The following is a 16754-nucleotide window of genomic DNA, read 5'->3' on the forward strand; positions in this document are numbered from 1 at the left end:
AGTGGCACAAATAGAACTATTTCTACAGAGAATGCAATCTACAGTATCTACAAGCTGCCAATATATGGTAAGCTTTATGCTATATTATATAATACATTTTTCCAGTGAACAGATAATACTAGACACCTATACACAAACTGTTTATATAAGAAGTTCTTTCTTTTCCCCCTTCAGTTACAGTAAGTAAATGGAATATACTCTCTGAGGATGGATGGTGTAATATGTGAAAGTCATGCTTGCTCTTGTATAAGAGTTGCCTATATATATAAAATCCGATGGGGCTGGGAATGTGGCTTAGTGGTAGCGTGCTTGCTTAGCATGCATGAAGCCCTGGGCTCAATTCCTCAGTACCACATAAATAGAAAAACCAGTAAGTAGCACTATAGCTCAAGTGGTAGAGTGCTAGCCTAAAGCAAAAGAAGCTCAGGGACAGTGTTCAAGCCCTGAGTTCAAGCCCCAGGACTGGAAAAATAAAATAAAATAAAATCCTCTGGACATGAAGTTTGAAAAGGTGTAATTTATAAGCAGGCCTGGGGGCATTTCTAATTTCTGCCTGATTTATAAGCATTACAAAGCCCATGCTAAGGAAGCAATTCAAAAGTCCCATGGCTGTGCATGGTTAGCTTGCATCCACTCTTAGCTGGCCACCCTGGGGAACGTTTGCACACTAGTCTTCATTTTTTCCGTCTATATTTCTTCTCATCTAGCTTTTTCAGGAATGTTATTCCTATTTCCGTCACACTGTCGCCTTTTAGTCTGTCTTGCAAGAATGTAACATCAGCAGCCAAATTAACCTAGGAAAGAAAAACAGAAATAGGACTGTTTCATTCAATGTTCAAAAATCTCTAAATATTTCTTCATCTCTCAAATCCAGTGTGCTCCACAGATGACTGTGTGTTGCCCAGAAATGATCTGGCAGCACATGACCTCCGTCATGTCATTCTACTAAGGGAAGGACAACTTCAGAGCTGGGATTTCCAGACATGTACACCATGCTGAGCTTTGCTCATGCATAGAGATGGACTGTGGCTCCATCTCCAGAAAAGATAGCCTTTACCCAGTGTGCTTTGTCCAGTAGAACTTCCAAGGATAAATGGATTCTTAAAAGTTTCCTCCCAAATGGATTGACAATAAAGCCTTCTGTCATCCCCTAAATAATATAATAACTTATTCTAGCAACATCTAGCCATGACTTATGGCTTTAGTTGCTTTGAAAAAAATCAACTAAATAAATTATAAATATAAAATTAAAGATCGAAACTACAGCCATGAATATTTGATAGCTGGCTCTCGTTTCTTTTTGGAAGTACTTCCCACTTTTTAGACAAATGAAGGAAGTTCTTAGGGCTCATTTCAGTATTCATTAAACTCAACCACCCTCCGTATAGAATTAGTTCAGAATCATTCAAGATCATTAGGATAAATAACATAAATTAGCAGAAGTACCAATTACAAACAATCACAAGTTTAAAAATGTCTGAGTATAGCAAATAAGTAATTAATAGTTATTGAATCCATCTCCATGTGCCAAATTATCTGGCACATGGTACAAATACCAGAGTACAAATACCATCCTTTGTGGTACTTACTACCAAATAGAAGGATGTAGATGGCACTTTGAAACACAAAATCCAAATTTATCCTCAGCCTTTTCTTTTTATAATTTTCTTTTAGTTAGTACATATTAAGAGCACGAGGAGGTTTTACTGTAGTAATACCATAGACACACACAGTATACATAGAACAACTTTACCCCCTCCACTTTGTTCTGAAACCCTTATTTTCCCCCTCTCTTTCAGCGATTGGTGAATTTCATTTTACTGTCTTTATATATCTAACTACATCAACATCTATGTCTCTATATTAATATAGATGGACAATCCTACAAAAGTGCTGGAATAGAATTATGAAGGAGCTTTGTGAATAATTTATTGTTTCTGTTGCTTTATGGTTTTGAACTACCTCTTGCTCCTTCCCAATTATTATAAATAATTAGAATTTATGATGACACTGATCAAGATATATTGTATTCACAACTGCTTTGTTAAATGGCAGCTCCTTTGTACAACTACTTAAAGATAATAATATTTTAAAATTACATATGCAGTTCATTAGTGAGTAGGTCAGTATATGCCTAGACTTTGGTTACTAGCTGGCCCCATCATTCTTAACAGCAAAGGTTCTGGGAGACAAATGAGACTTTGTTGACTCTTACCTCTTCCAAAGCTTCCAATAGCAGTTCAATAGACTATGACAGTCTTCTTCTCTTTCTACTTTCCCAATAAAAACTTAACCAAAGTTTTCCATGTCCTTTGGTAAGGTGTGTGAATATTTTTGAGGTCTTGTTTCACTGTCTCTATATTGATCTTGTTTATCCTGAGATACTGTATTCTTCCTGATATATTTTCACCTGTATTTACTCTTGATTTTTTTTGGGGGGGGTTGTTTGTTTGTTTTTTTGATTGTTTTTTTTTTGCCAGTCCTGGGCCTTGAATTCAGGGCTTGGGCATTGTTCTTTTTTTTTTTTTTTTTAATTGTATTTTATTTTATTTGAGAACATACTGTACAGGGGGGCTACAATAACATGGGCAGGATAATGCATACATTTCTTACCAAGCATTGCAGCCTCCTCCTTTGTTTACCCTTCACTTCCCTTCCCCGCCTCCCCCCTCCCCCCACCCAATTTTACCCCCCTCCCCCCACCCAATTATACCCCCCTCCCCCCCCCCATTGGGCATTGTTCTTGAGCTTCTTTTTCTGAAGGCTAGCACTCTACCTCTTTAGCCAAAGTGCTTTTGCTGTTTACTTTTTCTGTGGTACTAAGGAATCAAACCCAGGGCTTCATGCATGCTAAGCAAGCACTCTACCACTAAGCCACATGTATTTATTCTTTCTTGATATCCTTTGCAGTCTTTGTATTCTATAACTTACTCCTAGTTCACTGTTACTTTGGGTTCTGTGTGAGGTTCCCTTTTCTTCTCTCTCTACAGCCTCTCACTGTTCATTGTTGGCTGATTCCAATGATTCTTCAGACACAACCCTTTGTATGCTTCAGACACTGAATGTCTTCAGTCCCTCTGTCTCTGTCTCTGTCTCTGTCTCTGTCTCTGTTTCTGTGTGTGTGTGTGTGTGTGTGTGTGTGTGTGTGTGTGTGTGTGTGTGTGTGTGTGTGTGTGTGTGTGTGTGGTGTGTAGGCACCCAAACTAAAGCAGATTCAAACATGAGTTTTTTTCTCTTGCCTCTTCAAATTCCCAATGAACTCCTGGTTTTGCTCTCCTGGTCAGAGAGCAACCTTACCTACAGGCTGTTCCATGGACTAAAAGTTATTCTTGAATCCTGTTTTCAGCCTTGTCCCTTCAGTCAGCTCACAACCTGTCTACCTTCATAAGCCTTGTTCAAACTGATCGTGATGACCACTCTAAGGAGTTTGGCTTTTGTTTGAGGTTAGCATCATAGGCTTCCTAACTGCCCTTCTTTCTCTGCTTTTCAGCATTGATCCTCTCGATAAAGGGCTAGGGGAGAAGCTGAACCTTCTTCTATTGTCTGGTATGTTGACAGTGGAATAAAATTTCTAGAACACAAAGTTCAAAATTTCAAATTGAGGGCTGGGAAGGTGGCTCAGTGGTAGAGTGCTTGCCTTGCATGCATGAGGCCCTGGGTTCAATTCCTCAGCACCACATAAGTAGAAAAATCCAGAAGTGGCACTGTGGCTCAAGTGGTAGAGTGTTCCCCTTGAGCTGAAGAGCTCGGGGCAGTGCCCAGGCCCAGAGTTCAAGCCCAGGACTGGGATAAAAAAGAGGAGGAAAGAAAAAAAATTCAAGTTGATAAACCTGCACTGACTCTAATGCTTTAGGTATAGAACTCCGAATTCTTTTTTTTGTAGGTCATGGGGCTTGAACTCAGGGTCTGGGCGCTGTTCCTGAGCTCTTCTGCTCAATACAAGCGCTCTACCGCTTGAACCACTGCACTACTTCCAGTTTTCTCGTGGTTTATTGGAGATGAGAGTCTCATGGACTTTCCTGCCTGGACTGACTTTAGAACAATGATCCTCAGATCTCAGCCTCCTGAGTTGCTAGGATTACAGGTATGAGCCACCAGCACTGACTTGAATTCCTTCTTTTATCTGATTTCTGTGAAGGATGCAAACCTCATTCTCCCAACAAGTCCTCTTTCTCTCTTTGGATCAGTTGTGCCAGATGAATTACAGTTATTGGTTCTTGGAATGAAATACTCTTCTTGCTCATTTGGACAATTGGATTTTTCTACCTAAAATATTTTCCTCCTGTTCTTTAACTCAAACCTTTCACCTACCATTTGTCTTTCAAAATCCAGTTCCATTTCTAAAAATTAACAGATGTCTTTCCTGCCTCCGGTCCTCTCCTGGACATTTATCACACTTTTTTATACATATGACTTTGAATCAGATCTTTAAGGGTAGTGATTGCATCTTGCTCATCTTTACATCATCAGTGCCTGGGATTTAACAGATATTAACATTTGGATTTGTTATACCAATGAATAATTCAGGTATGGAAGGCAACCTCCAAAATGGCCTGAAATGCCTAGTCCTCACCCTTGTTGTACCAGGGTTGGCAACACGTGTTACCAAGCTGTAATGGTGAGTTTGTGACCTACAAAGTTGTTTATAAAGCTAAAAAATCCACACAACTTCTTAGCCAGTGGCCAAGAAAGCGCTTGAGGTTACTTGCACAAGCTTAGAAGGAGGTCTCCAGCTTCAATCAGGACTGCAGAGGTTGTAACCCTGGCTAATAACTCAAATCCACGTGTGCTAACCTGGGAAAGGTTCTGAGCCCCAGTTACCCAGCTGAAATGCTCCAAAATTCTCATCCTTAGAAACTGTGTCTTGGTTATTTTGAGGTATTTTTTAAATCAGTACACAAGTGGAAAAATGAAGTAAATGCATTCTCTCTCTCTCTCTCTCTCTCTCTCTCTCTCTCTCTCTCTCTCTCTCTCTCTCTCTCTCTCTCTCTCTCTCTCTCTCTCTCTCTCTCTCTCTCTCTCTCTCTCTCTCTCTTTCCCCTTACCATTTCCAGGGCACCTCTGATAACCCCACAGAGTAAGCTGCAGTAGCACAGAGAAGATCGCCCGGCCGGCAGCTCCTCCACAAACTCTGCCAAAGGATTCTTGTCTAGAATCAGGGAAAATTCATTTCTGCTTGAATTGTGACAGGTCACACTTGGTGTAATTCCCAAGTACATCTTGAAAGCAACCTAAAAATAAAGATGGGGGGATTTAATAGCAGTTGGTGTAGAACAAATATCTATTAGCAGGATAACAAAATACTCCGTTCCAGGCATTGAAGCAGTATGATTAAGACAAGTCTTCAGTGAGGACATCTGGACTCACACTTAGCTTTACAATTTATTGACCCTGTGCCATGTGAGGGTGTTTAATCCTTTTATTAGTTTGATGGAAAATCCTAAGGGATACATTATAGCTTATGGAAAACTGCCATAAGGCAACATTTTTGCAAAACATGCATTTAAAAATATGCATATCCTTTAGGAAAGTGAGAGATTCCAAGATTATTACTCATGGACATAACAGTATGGTATCTGTCACATTAATATTAGCAAAACTAAGGTCCTGAAGGAGAGGGGATCTCAGACACCTATGCCCCAACAGGGAAGTCCTGGCTAGAGCCAAGTAAGCTTTGGATGGATGACAGCTATGGAAGGAGAATCATATTATTGTAGACAAACAGATCTCTGAGAAGGAGTAAGGGATATTGGTATGAGAAACAAAACTGAGACATAAAGTAATTTTCAAAAACGGTGTTTTATAGCACTTGAATTTTACAAGGGAGAGATGGAAGAAATCTTGGAATCTATTTCTTTTGAACGTCTACTTTTCAAATGAGCAAGCTTTTCTGTTTCAGAAAAAGCAAAAAGGATACAGCCAAGATTGTAGTATAACTTAGTTCCTTGGCTCAGAGTCCAAGGCAATTTCTTTTCACAAAACACACAGGTCTGTAGTTAATTAATAAAAACGTGTCAACTTGACGTGTTGTCATCTTTCAAACGTCTTAATTAACTAATGTTTTAAATTAAGAGCAGCATGAAAAAGAAGTGAAAGCAATTTTCTTTAGTCATAGTGTAAAACCATAAGAAGTTCTTTGATCATTCATTCAGAACATATTGGGCCTACCAAATGCCTTGTGCAATGTGAGTTCACTATCCCTTTGCAAAACAGTTGCTGACGGGACATTCACTCTATGTTTGATACCATGTTTAGTACCAGAATACATGAATTAGTATGTATTAGCTAACTCATGAGTTAGCATTTGAAAAGCTGACAAGGTGGGGGTAGAGATGAGAAGCATTGTAAGTACTAGGAATATGACATGAAATATCACAATGAGGTTCAAAAAAGTTGTACCTCTATCAACTTGTGAGCAGTGGGGAGCTCTAAAGCTGGGAATGGGTTATGCAGAATCATGTATATTTTAAACCTCTGTGGCAATGTGGAGGATGGATTTTACTATTGTAGGTACAGGGGGCATGCAGCTAGAGGGAGAGTTACTAATGAAGAAGTTACTACACTGGCCCAGAAAAGAAAAATGACAGCTCCTGTTTTTCTTCAAAATTCCAATTGTCTTTAAAACCCTCACATATAAATTTAAAACATCCTAATTTGTAAAATAAGGTGGAAATCTTTTCATTCAAACCTCTTTCAGAAGACATAAGATAAATCCCTGTCTTCTAAATTGTAAGTCACATAACAAGAGAATAAATGATCTTGAAAGTCTGAATGTGGAGATTTGATTTGGTTCCCAACTGATTGAAACCCATTTCTGCTAGTGTTGATTCTTTCCACTGGAAAATTTCTAACCTCTTTGCATGAGAATTTCTTTGTCTTTTAATCCAAGGGACATGGAAATAATATTTAAAGGAGTCCATGCACTTTGAATGTATTCTACTTCTGTGTTTAGGCAGCCAGTTCACGGCCCAGCATCCACCAGTAGGAGGCATTATCTGAACACTGTTGGGAAACACGCATTCCTAGGGAATGACATTGTTTCCTTATCTGGCTGAATTCAGCCAGAGAAGGAGGACTGTTGTTTCTAATGAAGAAAGAACTCCACCCTCACCCAGCCACAGCCACAGCTGCAGTGTCAATAGCAAGAGCAGCATTTCCCCTCTTTGTGTATGTCCAACATGGAAGCTTTTCAAAGCATTTTAAAGTTCTTTCTGAATCAAAAAACTGCTATTGGCTACAGCTTCATGGCTTTGCTGACCTTGGGAGGTGAACGCCTCTTCTCACTGGTGGCTTTCAAATGCCCCTGTAGCACTGAAAATATGGCCTATGGGTTGGTTTTCCTTTTTGCTCCTGCCTGGGTGTTACTGATCCTTGGATTCTTTCTCAACAACAAGGCATGGAAACTCTTCACAGGTTGTTGTGTCAATCCCAGGAAAATCTTCCCCAGGGGCCACAACTGCCGCTTCTTCTATGTCCTAGGACAGATCATTCTGAGTTCTTTGGTGGCTCCAGTGATGTGGCTTTCTGTGGCTTTGCTTAATGGGACGTTTTATGAATGTGCCATGAGCGGGACGAAAAATTCCAGACTTCTGGAACTGATTTGTCACGGCAAACCCAAAGAATGCTGGGAAGAGCTATACAAAGTATCCTGTGGCAAAACTAGCATGCTACCCATGGACAATGAAGAAGTGAAACTGTCTCTTCAAGCCCAGTCTCAGGTAAGAAGAAACTCATCTTTTTTCTTTCTCTCTCTCTCATAAACATGAATTGAAAGTATTCTCTCTGCTCTCTTGTTCGGGGAGGAGTCTAAAGCTTGCCCGGATAATTAAACTAGATGGAAATTGGAATCTGATACAGTGCTAAGACAATCTCAGGAAAAGCTTTTTAAAAGCTGGATGGCTTCGTAAAATTGCTGGTTGGATTCTATCTTTTCCATTTTTGAAAAGCAAACATCCTCTGGGTTATGCATATGTAAATACTTTAGTACTTTAAAACAATCTCTCTAGGTTGACTTTGTAAATAATGCATAACAGCCAATTCTAAACTGTGTGTTAATGGAGGGGCTGTAATTAAGAATTACTGCCTTCTATCAATTATTTATTTTCAAACTGGTTTCTCAGAGAAACACAAACATATTATTAAAATGTGTCTGAGCCATCTGATCTACTACTTTTGTTGCCTGTAACATAATTGCCACAAAGATTCCCTTGAATGGTTTCCCGCAATTGCTGTTTCTGTGTATAAATAATATTGACAAACTTGAGAAGCATTTCCCATCTAAAGAAGGACTTAGTAGTCTTAAATAACTTTCAGTGAAAAGCAACCATATTCACTAGGGAGATGATGTATTTTACTCTTTGTGCTGTACAGCTAAAGAACTTCTTATGTTACTTTAGAAACTCACATTTTGAGAGACAGTTTTATTTAGAGGAGAAAACTTAAGCTTCACTTAACTAACACAAGGATATCTTAGTCAGTCATCTCCTCAGGTACATGACCAGAAATCCAGATGCATAGACCTTATGAATAGTGGGAATTGTATTCTCCAAATCAAAACAAGCAGTGGAGAGTGAAGAACTTCAAAATTTGTCAGAAATAATACTCATTTTAGAAAAAAAATGCATTGAAAATAGCGTATGTACTTAAATATAATTTTTCAATAAGATCTGCTTTTACACACATCAAGCAAAGTCTGTTCTTAGGATCAATCATATATTCCAAAATAATAGACAGCAAAGTCACATTTTCTTTATAAACTGATAAGCCAAAAATTGTCCCCAAGCAAAATCTTTTGCTTTTTGTATAAAATACATTTTGATAAAAACCTGCCGAGCTCCTAAAAGTCTTCCTTCTTTTGTTGAAGGAAGGTAATAATTACAAATGTTATGACAGAACACAGGAATTACGGTTTATGTCCTCAGGCACCAGGCTCCATTCAGTCAGTGCCAGGTTCACACTTAGCACTGGGTAAGCTTTTCTTATGTAAACACAGGCACATCCTGTCATAGCCAAGACTGGGTACAATGACCTGTTGACTTTTAAGCAGGATGAAAAGGACCTGAGGCTGATTTCTATGGGAGGATACCTGAAAGATGTGGATGAAGGCTGATGTAGCAATAGCAGATGCTGACCATAAGGTTCACATGGCAGGAGGCAGTGTATAGTCCAGACCAATAATTGGGCATGTGGGTGGGGGTGGAAAAGTGCATTCATCCATGGGTGGGGCCTGGCAACAAGAAATCCAGCTAAATGACTCTACTCTTAAGGAAGACAGAAGGGAACAGTGGAAAAAGCTCAGTGTTAGAGTTAGCTGGCTTTGGGTTTGAACGCTGATACTGCCACCCCTGAGCTAGTGACCTACAGCTAGAGCTCTAGTTGTCTCATTGTGAGGGATAATAACACCTACCTTAGAGAATTGTTGAGAGATTTAAAGAGATGAAAGTGGACATAAAGATTCTAGAACATCATAATGTCCTAAGTTGAGGAGAAAACTACCAGGAATGCTCTGGAGATTGAAGTGGAAGCATCCCATGCAATCTAATTAGACTGTGTATATTGTGAATTTGAGGAAGGAGAAGGTTCCACACTCAGATAAGAGCAGGTCAATGCTGACTTCATGAAAAAGGGGAAAGATGACCCAAAGCTGATCAAATAGTTTCAGACTCAGCTAGTTAGCTCAGGTACTGAGGGAGGTAAGGTGGCCTACTTGTAGAGAAAGAGAAATGATGAGCCCAGGAAAATTTCACGATTTTCCAAAATACCTCTATGATGTGCAACCCCCATTTTATACCTGAAGAAAGCCTGAGAGGTACAGACAACATCCACAATGAGGGGAAATCTAGGATTTAAACCCAAGTAATGTCAATCCAAAGTTGGCCTATATGTAAAAGGTGAGACTCTGATCACCTCATGAATGAGACAGAACGTGAAAATCACTGATCTAAAGCTAATTTGGGATTCTGTAATGGTCTTGGTGGGTTTAGTAACAAATTGATGTTTCAAATGATCCATCTGCTAATAGGTCATTGAACTAAATATCAAGAGATACTTTTGAGGAAATCTGTTAGTTGTCTAAATATTAAATTAATTCTAATTATGGAAAATAGAATTTAAATACTGAAATTTAGAAGCTATCTTGAGTGATGTGGCTTTTGTTTCTAAATAATTTTTAAAAATCAGCAGGACCATAGCTATTCAACAGGGAGTTTGCTTTTATTTTAATGACCAAACTTGAGAAGAAATAATCCCCAAGATCAAGAATGGCTATTTTTTTTTCCTCAGCATTTAGACAGTATTTGTTTTTTTTACAATTTCAGCCTCCTTATTATATCATGTCTGTCTCTCTTCAATATGGATAATAAATAACCATTCTGCTGCTCTGCAGATAGTCACATGAAATTATATATTTTAATTTATTATGTATTATATTTATAAACATACTTATACATATTATATTTATTATAGATATGTAGTGAGAGATGATAGATTATATATATATACCTAAAAATACCTGGCTAATAAACTGGTAATTCCTTCAAAAGCCACAATTACTCCTGCACAGAGGTTTTTCCTCTAAAAGCTAATACCATTTGTGAGCTTTATCCAATACTTTAATAATCTATACTTTTTATTCTTTTCTATTCACTAGCCTTCTGGTTATTTTACATAGCAATAATCTTGGTTAGGTGACTAGGTATAAGGCCAATCTGAACTCTATTTTGACTGTTAAAAAGTGTTGAAAAGTTTAAGGTGATTTTCAGTGACCTATGGTAAGAACTTGTATTAATTTAGTTAGACATATTCTAATAATGCTACCTCTGTGGTAGAACTGCCCTTGTGTTGTCATTCTGCTTTTACATGCCCTCAATCTCTCTCTCTTCCTAAGATTCTAGGATGGATCCTGATTTGTTCAGCATCCTTCTTCTCCCTGCTCACCACTTGTTATGCACGCTGTCGGTCTAATGTGAGCTATTTACAGTTAAGCTTTTGGAAGACATATGCACAAAAGGAGAAAGAGCAATTGGAAAATACATTTTTGGACTATGCCAACAAACTGAGTGACAGGAATCTGAAATGCTTTTTTGAAAACAAGAGACCAGATGTCTTTCCCATGCCCACTTTTGCTGCCTGGGAAGCTGCTTCAGAGTTGCATTCTTTCCACCCAAGTCGGCAACACTACAGCACCCTCCACAGGGTGGTGGAAGATGGCTTGGCTCCTTGCTCCCAGGACGATGAGACAGCAATGGTCCTTGTTGGTTCGGCCCACAATCTATAGCTCATCATCACTGACTCGAAGTGTCCAGAAGTATACTATTCTGACAGCTTCCTTCTGCATCAATAACAAGCTTGTATTGCCAGATTTGGGAAACTGATTTGAAGCTACCAAGTACAATGCCAGGATGGGCTCAAATTGATGTAAAGTGGTAACAGACTCTTACGTTGGTAGAGGATTGGGTTCTGTGGGCCCACACATTGCTCCAAGTTCTAAGATTTTAAAATTCAGCATATAGACTTTTGCAAGGGGTCTCTGTAAATATTGGTCATGGTATCTGGGGTAGAAGTAGTGGATTGTGAGGGAACAAGATAGCCAACAAGGACTGTAACTGTATTTAACATAGTAGGAATAATTGTATAATTCTGTTCTACTGCCTTTCAATATGCATGAATTGGTTCCTTCCATTTGAAAATCATTACCTTAGAATCTGAAGATCTCAGTTCTGAAAAACAAACAATTGCAAGAGTATGATATCTATAGTTTTCCACATGTATGCAGTGCTGCATCATGACTTTTGTAGACCCAGTCACATTTGACTTCACAGACCAAAATGATAATTATATTTGTATATAGATCTATACATACTTATATGACTACATGATGATAAAGACAAATACCTGAATATTATATATTAAAACACATTCCTTGGGGCTGGGCAGATGGCTCAGTGGTAGAGTGCATGCCTTGCATGCATGAGACCTTGGGTTCAATTCCTCAGCATCACATAAGCAGAAAAAACCAGAAGTGGCACTGTGGCTCAAGTGGTAGAGTGCTAGTGTTGAGCTGAAGAGCTAAGGGACAGTGCCCAGGCCCAGAGTTCAAGCCCCATGAACGACAGGAAAAAAAAACCCACATTCCTTGAACTGAAAGTTCATTTCTTTTCTTTTTTAATGTATTTTTATTGCTACTGCAAGATGATATACAGAAGGGCTATAGTCAGGTAATGAGTACATATCTTTTTGTAGTATCACCCCTTCCCTCGTTTTCTCCCAGTTTTTTCCCTCCTGTCCCTCTCCCACAAATTGTACAGTTAATTTTTAACACAGTGCCTAGTGAGAATCACTGCTGCATTTGTTCATCTTTGTCCCACCCTTGCTGTGTATCCCCTCCCCCTTTCCCTCCTAAAGACAGATAAACTAACAAACAGGACAAAAGATAAAGAAAACTAAAACAGTAACAAAGGAAAAAAACTCTCATTTCCATTTCTTGGAGTTCATTTCAATTAACATCCTTTTATATGATCTTAAGCACATAGTTACTGGCCCTTTGTAATCCTCTCCTAAGAATATCCTCTTTTGGTCTCACTGTGTGAATGTCTAGAGAGCTATAAAATTTATCATGTCCAAGTGTATTTTTTTGTCTTTTACCATCCTGTGTGTTTACTTGTAGATTTATAGACACAATCTAGTTACCACAAATGAGGGAAACAATGCAATCTATTTCTTTGAGTCTGCTTACTTCACTTATTTTTTCCAAGCCTTTGTATTTCCTTACAAATGTTACAATATCATTCTTTCTAATAGAAGAGTAGAATTCAATTATATATATGTATATATATACATATATCAATATATAACAATATTTTCTTAAACCATTTGTCCACTGGATTGATTCTATATCTTAGCTATGGTAAACAATACTGCAATGAACATGCTTGTGTTGGTAGCTTTAGCATGGCCTGATTTGGAATGCAAAATCAGGATAAATGCCCAGGAGTGGAGTTGCTAGGCTATAGGGAAGCTCTATGTTTAGTCTTTTGAGGAACCTTTACATTGCTTTCCAGAGTGGCTGAACAAGTTTACATTCCCACCAACAGTGATTTTAAAATTAAAAACACTCTGTGGACTAATGTTATATGGGTTGTAGGCTTGAGGATCCAGAAACTATGAGTGTATTTTAGTCTGTTTGGGCTACTATAACAAAATACCATAGAGTGAGTGGTTTATAAGTAATATAAACTGATGTTTTACTCTTTAGAAGTTGCAATTTGGTAATCAGGTTGCCAGCACGGTCAGGGTTGAGGTTGTCCCTCAAGTTGCTGACTCTTCACTGTTTCCCCATATGGTGTCAAGACAAGTAAAGTCACTAGGGTATCTTTTTAAGGACATTAATTCTGTACCTTCTAATCTTACTACAATAGGGGTTAGGCTTCAATATATAAATTGAGGAGAAGGGAGAGCACACAAGCATAGAGAGTGTTGTGGAGTAAATCAGCCATGATTGAAGATATGGGGTTGCTACTCAGAGTAGTACCAGAAAAAATTGTTTTACAGTTTTCCATTTATTAGGAATGTGAACTTGGATTCTACCATGTAATATATATCCGTGTGTGTGTGTGTGTGTGTGTGTGTGTGTGTGTGTGTGTGTGTGTGTGTGTGTGTGTGTAAATTTCCCTGAAGTCTTTGAGTGGAATTGTACTTAAGGAAAGGGAGGTATGTTTTAGGCTGTGAGTACACTTATATCACTAGTGTGATAGTTAGAGAAAGCTGGATATTAGCCTTCTACTACCATGAAACATGATGCCAAACTGAAAGGAAATCCTCATAGGTCTAAGACCAACAATCTGTGGAGTTGTGACTGATCAGAAATCTGTTTTGTTTTCATGCCCATTCCTGGCACAGTGCCTCTGAAACCCTTGGAATTTCCATGCTGTATCTTTTTGTGTGCTAATGAGGTGTCCAGTGTTTCCTGGGTAGTCTGAGGATGAGGACTGATTTGTCAGAGGAACTAACCATGTGACTAAAGAGGTGAAATCTTTAACCTTACCCTCATCCCTCTGATAAGTTGGAGAAAACCCACATTTGCATTCCTGGTGGTTAGTTTTTACTGTTGCATGTGAGTGCAGAAAGGTGTGTATTATATCCTTCAGGTATTAGAGGTTTGGTGTTAGTTATGTATGTGAGAAAGAGAGAGAGAAAGAGAGAAGGGAGATAGGCGTGAAAAGGGCAGAGATGTCAGAATAGAGAGGTGAAACTCAAAAACACAAACCTTATTGCTTCCTAACTTGGAGCTTGCCTGCCCTAAAGAGTCTGCTAAGCTTGAAAAAGCCACCTGGGAACCAGGGGTCCACATGCATCTTTTGGCTAGTGGAAATCTGAATCAGCAGTTCTACAAAAGTAGCTTAACAGGAGGAAGCTGAAGATTGAGGAGTCAGCTCTGGGGCCTGCTGCTGTCACCCGAGCCCCAGAGGCTTTCTACAATTAAGAAGCTTACTCATGACTGGGATGCCTCATTCAAGAATCTCCAAACTGCCTAGTAACAAGCCAGCAGCCCGGGGTACTTTTTCTGTAGCTCAGTAAGTAGAAGAGGGGTTCATCCTCTTACTCTGGAACACGTGGCTTTGGGATGAGTCATGTATTCATCCTGACTTTTGCTCCCCATCCCTGTAGAAGAGTACTTTACTCAGAAGGGAAACAAGTTCAAGAAACTTTATCTGTCTTATGAACTGTCTTGGAGGAAATAGGTGAAGATAAAGGAAGCAAACTGCATCTGCTCTTGGGTGTCCAAAGGGAACAGGCAAGGAGACAAGCCGGTCTTAGGAGACTTCAGAGGTATAGACAATTTGTTGTCTTAGGTTAGGGTCCCTAAAAGCAATACCTCACATGTGAAACTGTGTGTAAGTGATTTCCTAAAAAGTAATGTGCTCAAAAGAAGCCTCTTAGCAGAATAGACACAAGAAAATGAGGTTTCAGATGAATATTAGTCTAATCAATATCATAGAAAATTCTGGGCCATGAGCCTTGACCTCAATCTAAAGTGAATGGTAGGGCTTCTTATGTGGCTTTGAGTTATTTCAGAACTAAAAAGGGTGAGGCCTAGATGATTCTAAGCAAGACATAGTCAGTAGCCCAATGGTAACCCTCCAGAGAAGGTTACACACACATTGGGTATCAGCACCTTGAAATGAGATATCTGGGGATGTTTTAGAAGACATCCACTGAAGTCTGCAATTGCAATTCTTCCTCAAGTCGATACTTGAAGTATATGGAAGACATTACAGTCAATCCATGCCCAGGATGACTTCTTTTTTAAACTTCTAACTTTCTCAGAAGTCAAAGAACAACCAACCCAGGCATCTTGTCTTGTTCTACTATTGCTCTATTACACAACAGCAAAGGATTGGAAAGTGTTCTTTGAACAAATTTGGTACGTTCCCATACAAGGAAAACATCAAAGGACATTAAAATATGTCCCATAAATTTATATAAAATTTTAATATGCTATTTTTCTGCAAGGCTCTAACTTTTTCCTCAAGGTCACCTAATAAATTTAGAAGTCTTAGAACTCATTCAGTTTATTCACAAACAATGGAAACGGAGGGGGGAAAATGACTGGCCAATGTTACAAAAAATAAGGTTTGGTAGACACATCATTAAATATATTACACATTTAGTAATGTATTATAAAGTATATATGTATCTAAATGTATTTTAAAATATGCATGTGGTTTTCTAGTTGGAACACTTGAAGCGCCACTAGAATTATTAAATTGAACAGGAAAATGGTGGCATTATTAATTTCAAATATGGTGCAGTACTTAAAATCCTGATGATTAATTTCTATAAAAATTAGCTGTGTGGAAGGCTGCATTCTGCTACCCGGTGAACTCATCAGTAGCAGAAAACTCCTATGTATTCTAACATGGCATAATTCAGATATTTCAGCTAATACTTTGTGTTAGATCGCTTTCAGTCACTAGAACAAATACCTGAAATAAATTGACTCATTAGGGAATAAGATTTATCTTGGCTCACAGTTTTTGAAGTTTGAACCTATGATAAACTGGTCCCATTTCTCTGTGGCAAAATAGTTTGCCATGGTGAAATCACATGGAAAAACAAAGCCATGTATGACCAGGAAGTAAAAACAATTGAAAAGAACAGGGCTTTAGAGCTATTTCTCTCTTTGAGGGCATGCCCCAATGACCTAAAGACCTCCCACTGTGCTCCAACTCTTTCTGTGACTATGTTCCAATAGCACCAAACTGGAGACCAAGCTTTTCATGAGCCCTGAAGAATCACCAAAGATCTAAAGAATGGCATAACTGTTTTTCTACGTAGACTTTAATGGCTCTGCATTCTCTAAGATAGGTTTCTAATATTCTAATATTTCTAATATTGCCCCATTTTTTCTCCTTTTGGAAGGCAGAGGATAGTATATTTCATGGGTAGAACTTGAATCTGTCTCTTTTTATACATCCAACCCATTAAGTGAGGCCCAGATAAGACAATGTTGTAAATCTCAGAAAATAAAGGTTAGACAACCTGGAGTCTTCATGTCCAAAGACAAGAGTATATGGGTGACACAATTCTAAGAGAAGGAGAATGAGAAGAATAGGAAAAGAATATAAGAGAGGGAGAAGAGAGAGACACATATGTATATACAGAGAAAGGAGAGAAAGAGAGAAAGAAAGACAGAACCTCACAAATGTATCCTTCACCTGTCTTTTTGTTATATCTAAGTCCTCAGTGAATTGGAT

The 16754-nt window shown here is 38.6% G+C and overlaps 2 protein-coding genes across 2 annotated transcripts in view; one reads left to right on the forward strand and one right to left on the reverse strand.

The window, feature by feature from the left end:
- Positions 1–674: 674 nt before the first annotated feature.
- Positions 675–16754, reverse strand: part of LOC138808763 (trafficking protein particle complex subunit 3-like protein) — a 45832-nt gene continuing 29752 nt past the window's right edge. Inside the window, exons 4-5 of the mRNA XM_069994948.1 lie at positions 5046–5231; positions 675–794 (exon numbers count right to left, since the gene is read on the reverse strand). Coding sequence (XP_069851049.1) covers positions 675–794; positions 5046–5231 — 306 coding nt within the window. The remainder of the gene's footprint in view (positions 795–5045; positions 5232–16754) is intronic.
- On the forward strand, positions 7148–12747 carry LOC138808762 (calcium homeostasis modulator protein 5-like). The gene is made up of 2 exons (XM_069994947.1): positions 7148–7718; positions 10886–12747. The coding sequence occupies exons 1-2, from the start codon at positions 7170–7172 to the stop codon at positions 11273–11275; spliced, it is 939 nt and encodes a 312-aa protein (XP_069851048.1). The 5' UTR covers positions 7148–7169; the 3' UTR covers positions 11276–12747.

The sequence above is a fragment of the Dipodomys merriami genome, unplaced genomic scaffold (genome assembly GCF_024711535.1).
Source record: "Dipodomys merriami isolate MVZ:Mamm:240054 unplaced genomic scaffold, mDipMer1.0.p SCAF_476, whole genome shotgun sequence".
Classification (NCBI taxonomy): Eukaryota; Metazoa; Chordata; class Mammalia; order Rodentia; family Heteromyidae; genus Dipodomys; species Dipodomys merriami.